At 34.7% G+C, this 18,927-nt stretch overlaps 1 protein-coding gene across 1 annotated transcript in view; it reads right to left on the reverse strand.

Annotated features, from left to right (window-relative positions):
* Positions 1 to 3,420: 3,420 nt before the first annotated feature.
* Positions 3,421 to 18,927, reverse strand: part of dipk1c (divergent protein kinase domain 1C) — a 45,245-nt gene continuing 29,738 nt past the window's right edge. The window contains exons 2-8 of the mRNA XM_059327403.1: positions 17,763 to 18,062; positions 17,626 to 17,679; positions 16,574 to 16,770; positions 12,984 to 13,290; positions 10,052 to 10,216; positions 4,577 to 4,651; positions 3,421 to 3,657 (exon numbers count right to left, since the gene is read on the reverse strand). Of these exons, the coding sequence (XP_059183386.1) occupies positions 3,421 to 3,657; positions 4,577 to 4,651; positions 10,052 to 10,216; positions 12,984 to 13,290; positions 16,574 to 16,770; positions 17,626 to 17,679; positions 17,763 to 18,062 (1,335 nt within the window). The remainder of the gene's footprint in view (positions 3,658 to 4,576; positions 4,652 to 10,051; positions 10,217 to 12,983; positions 13,291 to 16,573; positions 16,771 to 17,625; positions 17,680 to 17,762; positions 18,063 to 18,927) is intronic.

Consider the following 18,927-nt stretch of genomic DNA (forward strand, 5'->3'; position numbering starts at 1 on the left):
CAAAATGACCCAAAAACAGTTTTCTCCACATATTAAAGTTGTCATGTGCTGTTGTGTTTTTCTACCATTAAAGCCGGGAAAGCAGATACGTCGTTTGTAGTATTTGTAGTTTTTTCCACCTATTTTCGGTCTCTTGGCCAATGAAATGCATCAGAATACATGTGAGAGTGTCGCAATGCAACATGGGACTTTTCCAGAACTGAAATCATCACCAAAAAAAGACACAAAATGACAAAAAAGACACAAATGACTGTAAAAAGACACAAAAAGACACAAAATGACAAAAAAAGACACAAAATGACCAAAAAGAGACACAAAATTACTAAAAAAGACACAAAATTACCAAAAAAGACACAAATGACTGTAAAAAGACACAAAAAGACACAAAATGACCAAAAAAGACACAAAATGAGAACGCATGTGGGAGTGTCGCAATGCATCATGGGACTTTTCCAGAACTTTGAAATCATGGCGGAAGACGACTATAGCGGAGGGAGCTCAGATATAACAGTAGTAGGTAGGAAGCGTTGACACTTCTGTTGAATTTCCAGAAAAACTTCAGGTTTTCATTTTAAAATCACCCAGAGGTTTTCCAGACATTTTTTCCAGTCGTTTTAGGCCTAAATGGGTTAATGCTTTGACATACCAAGACATTTTGGACAATGCTAGGCTTCCAACTATCTGGAAACAGTTTGGGTTCAGCCCTTTTCTGTTCCAACAAAACAAGATCCATAAAGACATTTGAGTGGTTTGATGGTTTGATGAGTTCGGTGAAGAAGAATTTGACAGAGCCCTGACCTCAACCCCATCCAGCACCTTTGGGATCAATTGGAAATGAGATTGCAAGCCAGGCCTTCTGTCCAACATCAGCCTGACTTTATAAATGCTCTACAGAATCAATGGGCACAAATCTACCACAGAAACACTCCGAAATCTGCACTGCAAAAAAAGAAAAGGCAACAAACTTCGATAAAATTTTAAGTTGGACAATTAAACTAAATATTTTAAGTTTTGTTTTTGAGTTTGCTCAACTTTGAATTCAGATTTTTGTCAACTCAACTGTAAGTTGTACTAACTTATACTTTTACATTGTAATAACTTTTAATCCTTACTTCTGCTAACTTCTGCAATGCGCTGAATTGGCACGATTGTAACGCTGCTATGAAATGTCAGCTAATGTTGCGACCACAATTTTGAGTTAGCATTGATACGCTAATGGCTACTCTTGTAGCTGTAACAAGCAGCGCCGCTAGCATCAGTTAGCCGCTAGCATCAGTTAGCCGCTAGCTTTCGCTAATGAATTTCACCGTTTTCCCGCATTTCACAACAAAGAAATAAGAGTTAGCAGAACTATTGTCCCTTGTTGTGAACCCCAACTTAAAGATATAAGTAACAACAACTCACCAACTTGTTTTTGAGCAGACAACTGGCTTCCTTTGTTGTGCTAACTTACATTATTGCCCTAAATGTCAATAATTTATATTTCCAATTTTTACCAACTTAAATCACAGTTTTAGGCCAAAAAAAAAAGTTGGCTTTTTTGCAGTGTTGTGGAAAGTCTTCCAAGATGAGTGGAAGCTGTTATAGCCGCAAAAGTCGGACCAACTCCATATCAAAGTTTATGTGTTTGAATACAATGCCATTACTGTTGGTTCCTGTTGGTATAATAGTCAGGCGTCCGAATACTTTTGTCCTTATAGTGTATATTGCAGTGAGAAAACTGTTTGTTTGGTTCAGAGGATTAAAAGTTTTCCTCTTGACGAACCCATGTCCGCCTGTATGCAGATGATGCTGTCGTTTACTGAGAAAAAATGACTTCAAAGTGAAAAACTGAAGTCATGTTGTTTCTAAATTCATATTAGTTTGATTTAAGTTCTAGTCATGATTGTGCTGATTCCATAGAGCTGCAGGAGTTATAGATTCATATAGATTTTATTTAATGCAGTGAAATACAAGGACACAGAGAGGAGAATGTAAAACGAGTAAAAAACAAAACATCCTGAAACGTCTCGTTAGGGTTCAGAGAGTTAAACATCAGTTGTTACGTGTTTTAAACATCACAATGAAAACAGTTTTTGAGGTATTAATGGTTAAAAAACATCCAGATGTTTAATGTGATCTGTGGTTTGCAGAAAGCAGAAAGCCAACTTTTATTCTGGCGATCAGAGTCTCCGGGTCGTCCTCAGGGCCAGAGACGTGTCTTCATGGAGGAAAGTTTGTGTCATGCAAAAAAACAGAAAAGTTGGAGGGAAACCAGGAGAAACATTGCAAAGGCACAAAGACACAGATGTCCACGTGTTTCTTTAGGGCTGCAAAGAAACTCTCAGTCGACTGGAAATCCAGCGAGTGTTCAGTCAGTCGACGGTCAATAACGGAAATAATCTACTGAATCAGACCCAAAGGATCCTCTGCAGCAGGAGAGATGAGGGTTGGATGTTTGGTGTTTGATTTCCGGTCACTGAGAGTTAAAAAATAGTTCAACTGATGGTAAAAAGCTGCCATCCAGCTGTCCAATCACAGTGGAGGAGGGGCGGGACAAACACCACGAGGACCAACCAGAGAGACGGCAGGTCTGTCCTCTGTCTCTATTTCATCTCTTCATCTCCAGACTCTTTACTGCTGCTGGAGGTTTGACTCTACAGGTACATCTCAAAAAATGTTAATATCATGAAAAAGTTCAATATTTTTTGTCAACCATTTCAGAAAGTGATTTTATATTTAGTGAATATATATTTATAGATTCATTACACACAGAGTGAAATATTTCAAGCCTGTTTTTCTTGTAATTTTGATGATTCTGGCTTAGAGATAATGAAAACACAAAATTCAGTGTCAGTCAAGAATTTAAGAGAAAAAAAATCATAAATTCACAAGAAAAAAAGAAAAAAATTACCAGAAAAAATAAAAAAAATTAAGACAAAAAAATTACAAATTTATGAGAAAAAAAAATCTAAGAATTCATGAGATAAATACAAATTCACAAGAAAAAAAATCTCAAACTTCTTCACAATATTCTAATTTCCTGAGACACTGAGTTTTGTGTTTTCATTATCTCTGAGCCAGAATCATCAAAATTACAAGAAAAACATGCTTGAAATATTTCACTCTATGTGTAATGAATCTATATAATGTGTGAGTTTCACTTTCTGAAATAACTGACAGAAAGCAGTGAAATTTTTCACGATATTCTAATTGTTTGAGATGTTCCTGTAACACCAGAGACTGAGAGCAGTCGGCTGGTCTCCGGCTTCCTGTTGTTGCCTTTAAAGTTAAATAAAATCCTGAATATGTCTCAGAAATTGTCCTTGTTCAATAGAAAGCTCAGTTATGTGGTTTCTGATGCCGTTGTTGAGTTTAAACACGTCATCAAACTGAGAAATGATCCTCCGGCGGAGTCCCCCCAGGGTCCTTCATGGTTCCTCAGAAGTTCAGAGCCGTGTGGGCGTGGCCCTTCTCCTCCCAGGCCCCGCCCCCTTCTCCTGAGGCCCCTCCCTCCTGGAGGAGGCGTGTCAGGATGTTGAAGAGGCGCTGGTGGACCTCGCTGCCCCGCCCGGCTTCTCCTTCTCCTCCTCCTCCTCCTCCTCCTCCGTCCTCCTCCTTGTCCTCCACTCCTCCGTCCGTCTCCGAACACTCCTGCACCGCTCGCTGCAGCTCCACCTGCTCAAGACAAACACGGAGACATTTAATGAACCTGGTCTCACAGGAATCCGTGAAATAGCCACGGATTCGCTTAACTCAAAATCCGTGGAATAGCCACGGAATCACTCAAATTTCCGTGAAACTGACACGGATTTCGCTACAAAGCAAGTTAATGACAGTCATATCCCGTGGAGACAAAAAACACACAAAATTGCCTCAAAAATATTCATGGAATTATCAAAAAACCACATATTGTACATATTGAAGTATTGTCATGTTTCCAGCCTCTCCTGTCCTCTCCTCTCTGCTCTGTGTAAACAAATTTGCCCACACGTGCCACAAATGTTGTAAAAAAAAAGAAGAAAGATGCAAAATTACCCCAAAGAGTTGAATTTATCTGATAAATAATTTTTTTTAAATTTAAATAAAACTGAAATTATATATAAACACTTTCCCGAGTGTCCACAAGCGTCCTGAATGTTGTAAAAAAAACCCAGAGAGAGACAGAAAATGACCAAAAAATGGTGAAAAAAATTACCAAAAGATACAAAATTACAAAACAAAGTTCAAGCTCTGACGATAATGTTTCTTTCTGCGATAAACTTTTGTTGACTTTTTTCAAGAAAACATACATTCAAAACAATGTTGTTTCTGTAACGTAGACAGTGATTGACGGATGGCTCAGCCAATCACATGCCAAGTATTTTATCAGTCTCCAGTGACTCTCTAACAGCATCAGGTTCAGACTAGAAACTCTGAGACAAAACTGACGCCGGGTTTAGAAATAAAGTCGACGTGATTTTAAAGTAAAAGGCCACAAGAGATCCTCATTTATCATATCCATTTATTTAAATCTTTATTTTGTCCTACAGTTTTATATATATATATATATATATATGTGTGTATAATATTAAGTACATAATATAAATAACCGTACCTGCAGAGGGAGCCCTGCTTTGGCCCCGAGCAGCGTCGGAGAAAACCACGGCCTGAAGATCTTCTCACAGATCACCTGGAGAGAAAAAACAAAGAGGAAACGTTAAGAAAAGGACAGGAGAGGCTGTTTACACAGATCAGAGAGGAGAGGACAGGAGAGGCTGTTTACACAGAGCTGAGAGGAGAGGACAGGAGAGGCTGGAAACATGACAATACTTCAATATGTGGAGAAAACTGGGGATTTTTGTACATATTTTTGAGTGACTTTTGGTTATTTCTTTCTTTTTTGATAAATTTGTGTCTTATTTCGTCATTTTTCGTTATTTGTGTGTTCTTTTTGGTAATTTTGTGTCTTTATTTAAAACATTCGTGGGCACTTGCAAAAGTGTTAAGTGTGTTACATGTTAAATTCCATTTTATTCACATTTTAAAACACATAATTAATCTGAGAAATTTAACTTTTTTCTGGTTTTGTGTCATTCTAACTGTGTTATTCTTTACAAAGACTGTTTGAGTTGTTCTGATTGAGCTGCAGGACTTAGATGAACTTGTGACTGAAAAAAAAGACAAAAGAACAAGTGATGAAAGAGGAGAACAGCTTTTTGTTTCTCCGTCGTTACGCAGACGACACCACGCTCTTTATTAGAGATCAGTCATCACACACACACACACATATATACAAACACACACACACACACACACACACACACACACACACACACACATATACACACACACACACACACACTCTCTCTCTCTCTCACACACACACACACACACACAGTTAAAGAGACAGTGCCTCCTTTCTCTGGGTGTGATTGACAGGCGGGGGTCATCAGAGGTGAGCGGACCAATCAGACGGCGGCGTGTCATCACCATGTCCTCAACTCCTCGCCGGCCGGATCTCCTCTCTCTCTCTTTCTTCTTCTTCTCTTTGTTCTTCTCCTCTTTTGTTCCTTTCATCTTCTCCTTTTTCCGCTAAGCTCATTAAACTTTTTCCCTCCGTGTCGTTCTTTTCTGTTCTCTTCGTCTTTTGCCGTTTTATAGAATAATTATAATCTAAAATCAATAATTTGAACTACAATTACTGGATGAAAAGCAACATTTTGGCACATTTATTTCCTTTTTTTATTAAATTAATTATTAAAATGAGGATTTTATACTTTAAACTAAATATTGGTGCTTTTACATGATCACCACTTGACACAAACAATAATGATAAATCATCTATAATAATAGAAAAGAAAAGAAAAGAATTTAAAATAAAAAGTTTAATTCCTGCACAACTTTTTCTTCTATTTGAAGTATGAAACTGCAATTAAATTATTTAAATGAATATTTTTGGTCGATAGTTTTTGGGTTTAATCAGCTTAAATATATAATTACAATTCACATTTATGTACGTATATGTGTATTTTCATTATTAAAATGAGGATTTTATACTCTAAACTAATTATTAATGCTTTTAACAATGGGACAATAATAATAAATCAATAATAATAACATAAATGTCTTCATCTCCTTAAACTCTTTGTTCTCTTTATGTTTAGTTGATTTATAGATTTTTGGAATATAAAGAATAAAAAAGAAAATTAAATCATGCAAAATAAAAACTTTAATTCATGCACCCTGTTATTACAATGCTCATAATTATTTAATTTAAGTAATTTTAATGACAGTTAATTGATGAAAAGGAACATTTTTGCTCGTTATTTTTTGAGTTTGAATTCATGATAATTATTCACATTTGTGTATTTTTTTATTATTAAATGCGGATTTCACACTTTAAACGAATGATTTGTGCTTTTAAATGATTATTACCCAAATGTTAATAATAATAATAATAATAATTATCATAATAATTGTAATTTAAATACAGATTGATTATTTAAACTGATCAGATTTTCTTACTTTTGAATGAATCAAATTACATTTATAATTTTAAATTTCTTTTTCAGCTAATTTAACATTTCTGGTTCCTAAAATAATAATAAAATCTTCAACTGGATTTGTGATTTCAGCTTTTAGATGATTATTACTGAAATGTTTTATCGGTCAAAACTGAAATGTTCTGAATAATAATAATAACAGAAACTGACTTTCCTCTTGTTTTTTTTTTATTCTTTCTTTTTCTTCTCTTCATCTTTATTTGTTTTTGGTTATTTTAACTCGTATTTCTTCCTTTCATCAGTTTGTTTTTCTCTCTTCTTTACATTTGTCTTGTTTTTAATTCTTTTTCATGTTTTTATTCTGTATTTTTCTCTTGTTCTTTCCAACTTCTCTCTTCTTCTGTTTGTTTCCTGCATTTCTCTCTTTTAATATCCAGTTTTTTGTTGTTTTCCTTTCATTCATTTCTCTTTTTTTCCAGTTTTTCCTTCAGTTTTATTTAATTAATTTCAGTGTTCCAGTTACTGCGTCTCGTTTTTAGTTTTCTTGTGTTTTTTTTAAATTTCAAACATTTATTTTAAGAGCAATCATATAAAATGATATAATTCAAAATATATATTAATTTTCAATATTAATATTATAAATATATTATAAGTAGTAATAATATAATTGTGTAATTTAAATACAAATGTATTATAAAAACGGATTCATTTCCTAAATATATTTTTATCAATTTGAATTAATACATTTAAAAAAATGTTGGTTTTAAATTCCCTTTTTAATTGCAAATTTAAATAAAAAAATCTTCTGCTGGATTTCTACGCATTTTCCTATAAAATAATAATAATAATAGTAATAATAATAAAATAATAATAATAAAAATAAAATCTTGAACCAGATGGATTTTCTGCACAAAACAGTAAATTTCGTCTATTAAACAATATCTAAATAAATGTTTTTATGAAATAAATTATCACTGGTATTTAATAATAATTCTGAAATTATTAAAGATATTTTCTTCTTTTATCTGTTATTAATATAAACTGTTGTAGTTTTTATCTTCTCTGTCGTTTTCGTTCCGTCGTCCTGTTTCTGCGTCTCGTCCCATCATCGCCACAAAAACTGAAATATTTTCCTTCGTCTCATATTCAAACAGATTCTCTCCTGATGAATGCAGCGATATTATATTTCATATATTTCAGATCTTATTTCTCATATTTCAGATCTGAAGACACGAGACAACGAAGCCGACGGCTGAAAGTCTGACGGACGATTCACCTCGACTCACTGACACACAGAGACTCAGCTTTATTATTATTATTATTATTATTATTATTATTATTATTAGTTTGTTTAAATAATAACAATTATTATTAGTAGTATATCATTATTAGGAATTATTATTATATTATTATTATTAGTTTGTTCAAATAACAACAAGTATTTTTAGTAGTATATTATTAGTAGGAATTATTATTATTATTATTAGATTATTATTATTATTATTATTACTTTGTTTAAATAATTGGCTTATCACACCGATTAGAATGTTGATTTTATGATTTTATGTGTATACATGCATATTTTATTTTGTGCAGGCAGTGCATTTCATTTATTTTAATTATATTCTATTTGATCATATTGTATTTTTGTGTTTTGTTGTCTACTTGTCTTTTTTCATTGTGCTTTTATTATGTTAACTATTTATTGTGTTTTTGTGCATCACTTTGAAAACTCTGTGTTTGCTATAAACATGCTATATGAATAAAGTGGATTGAATAATTATATTATTATAGGATTATTATGATGAATTATTATTATTATTATTATTATAACATCCTGAAATGTAACTTTATCTTCCATTTGAAGTATTAAACTGCAACACAGAACTCTAATAATTCATTCATTTGAACAAAAATTTAATAAAAAATGAGTATTTTGGGCTGGTCAATTTTTATTGGAAAATAATTCAGGTTGATGAGTCTAAATTAATAATATGTATTTTTTGTTATTTCGAATTAAATTTAGCTTAAAATGAATAATTAGTGTTAAATTAGTGTATTAAACTTACATAGCTGTTTCCACAAACATAATATAATAGATCATTAACTTTAAGAATTAAAAGTACATAATGAATTAAATGCAGTGTATTAAATGCAGATTCTTCTAACAATTCACAATTATTTATTGTATTTTCATCACTATCAAAATTGAATCGCTGACATTTTAAAATTATGCAATAATTATGTAATAAATAAATAGAATAATAATAGTAAATAATATTAACATATAAAAAAACTTATATAGCTTCTTTTAGAATAAAATACACATTTAAAACCAGATTTAAAATCTTCTAGATTTGAATAAATAAATATCCTTTTATATGTTATTCTCTTCATGTTGAACTAACTTCATGTTTTATAATAATTCAGCCTGAAAGAGTCTTCAGAGAATAAACGTGTCGTCCTCCTGACCTCAGATCAGTAATTATCGTTCCTCTCGGCTCATAATTAAATGTTGAGAAAGATGAAAGCAGAGAAACAGAAAACTGATCCGTCTCCTGCTGAGGAACGTTACATTATTCATCGCTGTGCAGCTGCAAATATTAATATAAATATATTTAATTATCAGGTGAAAGAACCTAAAAATGTATTCAGGATGAGCAGAATTATGAAGCTTTTTCTGTTTTCTTGTGTCTCTCAGCAAACACGACGCGAATAATTATTTAATTATAAAATTATACTCTCTGTTTTTATTTAAATTTGATCTTTTTCAAATATTTTTTTTATAAAAGTAAGTAAGTTTAATAATTTGACATTTTTAAAGACATTTTATTCTTAATTTCTTCTTTACTGATGAAGCTGATCAATTAAAGTAGAAGTTGAAGGAGAATAAATGAAATAAAACAATAATATATTAATAATAATAATAATAATAATAATAATAATAATAATAATAATAATAGATAAAAAAATACATATCTTGTTTTTCTTTAATTTGTATTTCTCAATATATTTTTATTTTTATACATGCATGTTTTATTTTGTGTGGGTTGTACATTTTATTTATTTTATTCAATTTTTTGATTTATTTTATCTTATTGTATTTTACTGTTCTATTGTTTACTTCAACCTCTTGTATTGTGTTATCTATTTATTGTTGTGCAGCACTTTGGAAACCTTGTGTTTGCTAAAATTGTGCTATATGAATAAATTGGACTGTATTGGATAGAGAAGAAAATATATAGTTAGGTAAAACTCAATATTTTTTTATTCATGTATTTTTATTTAAATGTGAATATTGTATATTCCAGAAGGTCTGAATGTAAACTCCGTGCAGGTTCCCAGAAGCTCAGACTCTCGATGATCTCTTCTGTACTATATATAATGTGTGTGTGTGTGTGTGTGTGTGTGTGTGTGTGAGACGACTGATCTCTAATAAAGAGCGGATTGTCGTCTGCGTAACGACGAACGAAACAAAAAGCTGTTCTCTTCTTTCATCACTCGTTCTTTTGTCTTTTTTCAGTCACAAGTTCAGTGTGTGTGTGTGTGTGTGTGTGTGTGAGTGTGTGTGTGTGTGTGTGTGTGACCTGCAGGTTGGTGTTGCGGCGCCGTGGGCTGCAGCGTCGGCGGTTCATGTTGCAGCTGGACGAACAGTCGAAGAAGTTACAGTCGTCGTCGCTGCTGCAGTTCTGCTCCAGGATGTCTCGCATCTTCGGCTCGAAGAACGCCATGTCCACGTCGATGGCCACCACCTGCACCAGCACAGCAATATTATTATTATTATTATTATTATTATTATTATTATTCATGCAGAGGAACACACGTTTATTATAACACATTAATAACAAGTTTAGGATCATTATTAATCACATGTTTGGGGTGATTTTTAAATGATTCACTGAAGAGTCCTCGTGTTTCAACAGACACGTTCAACAACACGTTTTAACATAAAAAAAATGTGATCAATTTAAAATTATTTCTATAAATCAAATAACATAACAGTATATTAAGTCGTTAAAATGAGCCCTACCTCAACAGGAAAACACTGCTTACATAAATGCATCAGTAATAATAACAATCCAATAATATTCTGACGATACCAACACGTGTTACAGATTAACGAGTGACCCTGTTAACTGGGGACTTTCAGCTGAATAGAAAACAGGAAGAGGATATCCAGCTGCTATTTTAGTTTAGTTTTTTTTATTACATATTCAAAATAAATTTATGTATTCTGGTTGAGTGTTTGCTGATTCAATCTGAAAAAAACTATTTTTTTTTACATCCTCTTCTCTGTGTTCTTCTGTTTCTCTGAAATATATAAAATCTCCTTTTATAGATTTTATATTAAAAAGTCCTGCAGCTCTGTGGAATCAGCACAATCAGAACAACTCAAACTGTCTTTGTGTAGAATAACACAGTTAGAATGACAGAAACCAGAATAAATTTTAACTTTTATATAAACACCTTTCCAAGTGTCCACAAGTGTCACAGATGCTGTTAAAAAAAAGACACAAAATGACCAAAAAAAGACCAAAAATGTCCACAAAATGACACAAAACTACCAAAAAGGATGAAAAAAGACAGAAAATTACCAGAAAAAGAGACAAAATTACCAAAAATGATACACATATTGTAATTGATCCTAATGAAGGACACAATATTACCAAAAAGTCACAAAATGACCCAAAAAATAACACCTAATATGACCAAAAACAGTTTTCTCCACATATTAAAGTATTGTCATGTTTCCAGCCTCTCCTGTCCTCTCCTCTCTGCTCTGTGTAAACAGCCTCTCCTGTCCTCTCCCCTCAGCTCTGTGTAAACTGGAGCAGAATTTAACGTTTTTAACAGGATCTGGTTTATTTTAAATGACACATGGAGAATAAAGACATTCTGACACTAATATCAACATTTAACACGAGTTTTGGTCACTTTTTATAAATGATGATCCATTCAAGGACCGTGGGAAAGTTCAAACTTGGACGACAACGCCTGTTTTTACAGTTTCTTTCTCTGATAAATGATCCATTTTTGCATGTTCAAACCCTTCCTCTCAGTAGTTTCCTAAAAGCTGCTCACTGTAGTTTTAACCAGACAAACAGAAGTATTTATTGGACTATTTTCAGCGGCGGATGGATCCCTATCGGGTGCTGTGGTGACCCGGTGCGGCTCAGTGATCACACCTCGGTGGAAAGTGTTTCTGCTGATTTTTACTGTCAGAAAATCATTAAAATCAAACGTTCCGTCTGTAAAACTCGAGATATAAACAAACGAGCTGCTGTTCTTTGGGCCGGTTCTTGTTTTATATGCAACATTTTACAGCGTTGGCATTATAAACATGATAAACATTATAAACAGAGCTGTTAACTGTTTTACAGCAGGAGCACAGAGCCAGTGGGAGCCTCGGCTGGATTAATGAGTCCGGCTCAGCAGGAACCATAAACCATCTGATAACAAACTGCTGACACGGCTTTTATTCTCTCAGAGTCCGACTGGAACAAAGAGACTCAAAGAAACATACTCATGCTTTTATTTTGAAAGGGTTTCGGGCCTGTTAGGGTCATAGGGAAAAACTACAGAAACTCACTGATGTATCAAAATGTATAAAAACCTTTACATTAATGTAAGAAAAAAAAGGAAAGAGATATATAATATATAATTAATATATGTATTTAAATGTATGTTTATCTTGTTATCTCAGGAAAACAACTGTCGTTTTCCTGAGATAACAAGATCATTTTCTCGAGATCTCAAGAAAACAAATGAAATTAACTCGTTATCACAAGAAAACGGAGGGAAAAAAATATATGAATGCATGGCCGTTTAGGGCTTCCATAGGTTAATGCTCTCCATCGTTGTTTTTACAGTTTTTATGTTCTATATCTTTGTAATAAATTCATTTCATCATTCAGTATTGCAGGTTTTCCTCCAATAACTTGTTTTTGATCATCATACATCCTAATTTTTAGTTTTCATTTCTTACTTTTTGAATAAAAACCCTTTTTTTATCACTACGCTTCTAATGCACAAGGTCATTTCTGACCCATGTTGTGCATTAGAAGGTGTTTATATGTTGTCACAGATTTAATACCGGACAAAGAAGACACAAATATTAACTATCCTATTTTGTTAAATTGATGTTTTTTCCAATGGAAATTATTATTTGGTGGCTCTAATAAGTCTCAAATGTTAAAATATGTGATTTTTCTAATGTAATCTGGTGGTTCTAACAACTCTTTTACAATTAAACCTTCAAAATAAGACAAACATAGTTACACATTTACTCACATTGTTAATTTAGTGAATCACTTTTTGTATCAATACGCTTCTAATGCACAAGGTCATTTTAGACCTATGTGTGTAAACTTGATGTAACAATACAAAAACTATTTTTCTTCATCACCGTCATATATCTATCTATATATATATATATATATATATCTATATCTATATCTATATATATACATTTAAATACTGTGTCCTCCATCTGTGTGAGGTCCATGAGGACTAACTCACCGTCAGGTCCTTCCTGATGGCGAAGTTCTCCGGTTTGATGTCACACAGGTGCAGCTTGTGTGTGAAGTCGTGGTCGAAGTGCCAAACCAGGTCCAGGAAGCTGAGCGCGATGCGGTGCACCATCTCCCTGGTGCTCCAGCGGCCCCGGGCCCCCGTCCCCCGGGGGGCCCCCCCAGAGACAGACACCTCCTCCAGGGAGAAGATGTTCTGGTCCCAGGCGTGGCCCGCTGACAGGAACTCCACCGCGTAGAAGTGACCGCAGGAGCCCAGAACCTTCGCCACATGGACGCTCAGGTCCTGCAGGACCCTACGGAGGAAACATGGAGGAAACATGGTGAAAACATGGAGAAAACATGGTGAAAACATGGTGAAAACATGGAGAAAACATGGAGGAAACATGGAGGAAACATGGAGAAAACATGGAGGAAACATGGAGGAAACATGGTGAAAACATGGAGAAACAATGAGGAAACATGGAGGAAACATGGAGAAAACATGGAGGAAACATGGAGGAAACATGGTGAAAACATGGAGAAAACATGGAGGAAACATGGAGGAAACATGGAGAAAACATGGAGGAAACATAGAGAAAACATGGAGGAAACATGGAGAAAACAATGAGGAAACATGGAGGAAACATGGAGAAAACATGGAGGAAACATGGAGGAAACATGGAGAAAACATGGAGAAAACATGGAGGAAACATGGAGAAAACATGGAGGAAACATGGAGAAAACATGGAGGAAACATGGAGAAAACATGGAGGAAACATGGAGGAAACATAGAGAAAACATGGAGAAAACATGGAGAAAACATGGAGGAAACATGGAGGAAACATAGAGAAAACATGGAGAAAACATGGAGAAAACATGGAGGAAACAATGAGGAAACATGGAGGAAACATGGAGGAAACATGGTGAAAACATGGAGGAAACATGGAGGAAACATGGAGAAAACATGGAGGAAACATGGAGAAAACATGGAGAAAACATGGAGGAAACATGGAGAAAACATGGAGGAAACATGGAGAAAACATGGAGAAAACATGGAGGAAACATGGAGAAAACATGGAGGAAACATGGAGGAAACATAGAGGAAACATGGAGGAAACATCGAGAAAACATAGAGGAAACATGGAGGAAACATGGAGGAAGCATGGAGGAAACATGGAGGAAACATGGAGAAAACATAGAGGAAACATGGAGAAAACATGGAGGAAACATGGAGGAAACATGGAGGAAACATGGAGAAAACATGGAGGAAACATGGAGGAAACATCGAGAAAACATAGAGGAAACATGGAGGAAACATGGAGGAAACATGGAGAAAACATGGAGGAAACATGGAGGAAACATGGAGGAAACATGGAGGAAATATAGAGGAAACATGGAGGAAACATCGAGAAAACATGGTTTAACAAGCAGCAGGACGCAGAGACTTTCTGTTAAAAAATAAGTTTTATTTGGGCTATTTTTTCCATTTTTTAATCCTTTTTGTGTCTGTTTTGTGTCTTTTTGAGTTGTTCTGATTGTTTTTGGTCATTTTGTGAGTTTTTTTTGTACTTTTGTGTCTTTATTAAAACTTTATTCTACATGAGTAATTTAAAACGTGTCCAAAAATCAAAGAAAATGAACTGATTTCTGTCTTATTCTGCACAAAGACTGTTTGAGTTGTTCTGATTGTTTTTTTTTTGTCATTTTGTGTCTTTTTTTTAGTCATTTTGTGTCTTTTTTAAGTCATTTTTTGTCTTTTTTGTCATTTTGTGTCTTTTTTTAGTCATTTTGTGTCATTTTTGGTCATTTTGTGTCTTTTTTGGTCATTTTGTGTCTTTTTTTAGTCATTTTGTGTCTTTTTTAGTCCTTTAGTCCAACATAAAATGTGATTTTGAATCTTTTTCTCACTTTCAAAACACTATCATGCTCAATAAAGAATTTTAAATGTTGCAAATGTGACCAAAGGTGTCAAATCTACCATATAAGAGGGTTCCATCCAGTTCTATCATTTGATACTAAATCTATTTGAGCTTGTCTCCAGTTTTACTTGGTATATCATCATCAAACTGAAAAAGAAGAGTTTATTAATGTAAATACTCTAATAATAATACCTCAGCACATCACTATCAACACACACAAGTGACTAAAGAGCCTTTTTGTCAAGATAAAACAACAAAATATTAAACACATTTTTATCGTGAATGTTTATGATTTGTGACTTTTAAATGTCTTTGTTTATTCTGACTTTTAAACACACAAACGTTTTCCCCTGAACCTGTTTCTGCCTGTGATAAACCTCCACAGCTCTGTTTATCATATATATATTAATATATGTTTCCTGAGCTCCATTTGTCTCTGCAGCCTGTCTGCAGCCTCCAGATAAGCAGCAGCAGGTCACCTCGCCTCGACGCTTTTTATTTTAGGACCGGCGGCAGTTTTGGCTCCCGGCCTGACAAACAGGCTGACGTCTTTCTTCTTCTGCTCGGCCACAACGTTTCTCACATTTCAAAGGATAAAAAATGAGCTTATTGAGTTAAACCTCTGTAGTCCAGGAGATTTGGGTGATTTGTCAACTTCCTCTGCATTAATTTCTGTCTCTGTTCAGCATCTTTCAGTCTGTCCTTACATCACATGCATGGCTCCTTTTTCTACACACAAACTTGGCTATCATTCAGATTTTTCATTTTATTTTAATTAACAAAGTACAAAGCTGCCAGGAACCCAAAATACAAACAAAAGACAAAAGTCGTTTTGTCTTTTTTTAGTCATTTTGTGTCTTTTTTAAGTCATTTTGTTTCTTTTTGTGTCTTTTTTTGGTCATTTTGTTTCTTTTTGTAGTCATATTGTGTCTTTTTTTAAGTAATTTTGTGTCTTTTTGTATCTTTTTTAGTCATTTTGTTTCTTTTTGTGTGTTTTTTTGTCATTTTGTTTCTTTTTGTAGTCATATTGTGTCTTTTTTTAAGTAATTTTGTGTCTTTTTTGGTCATTTTGTGTCTTTTGTATCTTTTTTGTTATATTGTGTCTTTTTTTGTAGTAATTTTGTGTTTTTTTTTAGTAATTTTGTGTCTTTTGTGTGTGTGTGTGTGTGTGTGTGTGTGTGTGTGTGCGCACGCGTGCGTGCGTGCGTACGTGTTTCAGCTATTGATCTAGTAGTTAAGTATTAATATATGATAATAAATATTATGTATCATTATTAGCCAGAAAAAGCGGTACTACTAAAATATAAATAGAATAAATTAAAAATCAAATAAAGTATCAACACGCCATAAATAAGTATCACTACGCTTCTAATGCATCAGGTCATTTTTGACCCATGTGTGTAAACTTAATGTAATAATACAAAAACTATTTTTCTTCATAAAGTATGAAAGGAAAAATGTATATAATGATCTGTTGTAATAATAAAAAAATATATATTCAAACACACAGCAGCATAATACATGGGAACATACAGCAAATAACATGGGAATTGAATGCATTAGAAGGTGTTTATATGTTGTGCATCAAAGAGTTAAAAAAGCGCCATTAAACATGATAAATGTGATATTATATGATATATCGTTTGAGGTTATTTGAGGAGTATTTGTTGGTTTTTACCTGAGGAAGGTGTACTCCTCCTGCTGCAGCAGAGACCAGAGAGAAGCCAGCTCCGCTCGAGAGTAACTCTTATCTCGCTTTTTCAGCTTCTTCCCCCAAAGTCTGGCCAGAGAGCCGTTACTCCCTCCTGCTCCTCCTCCTCCTCCTCCTTCCTCGTCCTCCTCCTCCTCCTCCGCCAGCCCCAGAGAGTTTCGTACCTGAGATCAAACAAAAAGGAAGAAAAGCTGTGAGTTGTTTTCCAGACATTTGAAGGGTTTTCTTTCTTTCTTTCCAAGCACAAAAGGCCATAAAAAGAGAATCTAAAGTAAATTACTTTTATTGCAAATATTAACCCAAAAATGGATCTTGAAATCTGTAAATTAACATAATTATTGCATATAGAGCATATATCATATTGCTCAATGTAAAATGAAGGCAACTTTCTGTTTTCATGCAGTAAAACTTGAAATTGAACGTAAATTTATAGCAAAAAAAATGGTAGAAAGTCTGGCAGTAAAAGTTGCCAACACATGCATCAGTTAAAAAAAAAAAAAAACTTTAGTTATTCTCTCTCTCTCTATATATATGCATATATATACTGACTGCTTAATATATATTACTTGATATTTACGGTATATTATCTGTATTTTAAAGGAAGTTATTTTGACAGTATAAATCTGCAGACATATTTGTAAAAACAGACTTGCTGCAAGACTTTTTACATGATTTTTTCATAGAATATATCTGCAGATATACATGTTTTTAAGAAAGATATTTACTGTATTTTATCCGTACTTCAAAAGAAATGATCTGTAAAATAACTAACGGTTATTTGATGGTCAGTGTTTGGAGTTTTTGCAGTTTTTTAATTATTTTTTTAAGGTATAAAACTGTAGATATTCATGTTTTTAAATTCAGATATTTACTGTATTTTAAAAGAAATGTTCTGTAAAATAACTAATTGTTTATCGTTATTTGAATGTAAATGTTTGGCGACTTCTGCTGCCAAACTTTTTACCATTTTAAAAAAAATTAACAATATTGTTTAGTAGCCCAGAAGAGTTGAGACTGACCTCCAGAGTGGCGTAGAAAACCACGTCCAGAGGGGAGAGCTCCTCCGCCGTGTCCTGTCGGAGAGAAGATAACGTTTCAGTGTTTTGTGGTTCAGCTCTCAGCTCAGCCGCCCCGGATCACCAGTCGGCCTCCTCACCTGGTAGTCCAGGATCCCCAGCGGCTCGTACGAGGAGAAGTTCTCCAGTTTGGACTTGAGGATGATGGGGTTCCCCCTCCATCGCGCCTCGATCACCTTCTTCCCATTCTCGTAGTAAAGGCAGCGTTTGTACTCCACCAGGCCGAGAACGCACAGGTCCTCACACATATCCCCCGTCACCGAGCCCTCGCCGAACTCCAGGCACTGTGGGGGGACACACGGGGTTAAACAGAGCGGCAACCTCCGGGTCTGAGCCAGGCGGCAACCTCCGGGGTCTGAGCCAGGAGGCAACCTCCGGGTCTGAGCCAGGTGGCAACCTCCGGGTCAGAGCCAGGTGGCAACCTCTGGGTCTGAGCCAGGCGGCAACCTCTGGGTCTGAGCCAGGAGGCAACCTCCGGGTCTGAGCCAGGCGGCAACCTCTGGGTCTGAGCCAGGAGGCAACCTCCGGGTCTGAGGTGGGAGGCAACCTCCGGGTCTGAGCCAGGCGGCAACCTTCGGGTCTGAGCCAGGCGGCAACCTCCGGGTCAGAGCCAGGTGGCAACCTCTGGGTCTGAGCCAGGAGGCAACCAGCTGCATTCTATCAAAGACTCCAGCGGGTTTTGTTTGGGTACTCTTAACCCTTTATCGGGTGAAGAACTATATTTGGTAACTTCAGTGGATATCAAAATGGGGTCCCTATGTCTCTCTGTGAGGTCGTAGAACCACAACAAAAGTTGCTAATTTACTAGATTAAAGTGGTAAATCTAAAAGAAAAAACGTTGCAGATTTAAGAGATTGAAAGTGACAAATCTGTGCTGACGGCTGCAGAAGCACTTTGGTCCATTCATTTCAATGCAAAATGAGGAAAACTTCTCACTTGATTTATTACCTCAGAAATGTTTTTTAGGACAACACTATGGTCTCAATCACTAGTAAAACATCTTCTTCAAGACAATCTGATGTTAATAGTGTAAATAATGGCCCCATTTAGAAGAAAATAGAAGATAAAGAATCGTATGATTTTATGACTTTATCGGGTGAAGAACTATATTTGGTAACTTCAGTGGATATCAAAATGGGGTCCCCGTGTCTCTCTGTGATCTCATAGAATCACATAGATTTGTAATATTTCGAGAAAAAGTTTCATATTTACTAGATTAAAGTGGCAAATCTACAAGAAAAAACG

Source organism: Centropristis striata, chromosome 23, assembly GCF_030273125.1.
Source record: "Centropristis striata isolate RG_2023a ecotype Rhode Island chromosome 23, C.striata_1.0, whole genome shotgun sequence".
Classification (NCBI taxonomy): Eukaryota; Metazoa; Chordata; class Actinopteri; order Perciformes; family Serranidae; genus Centropristis; species Centropristis striata.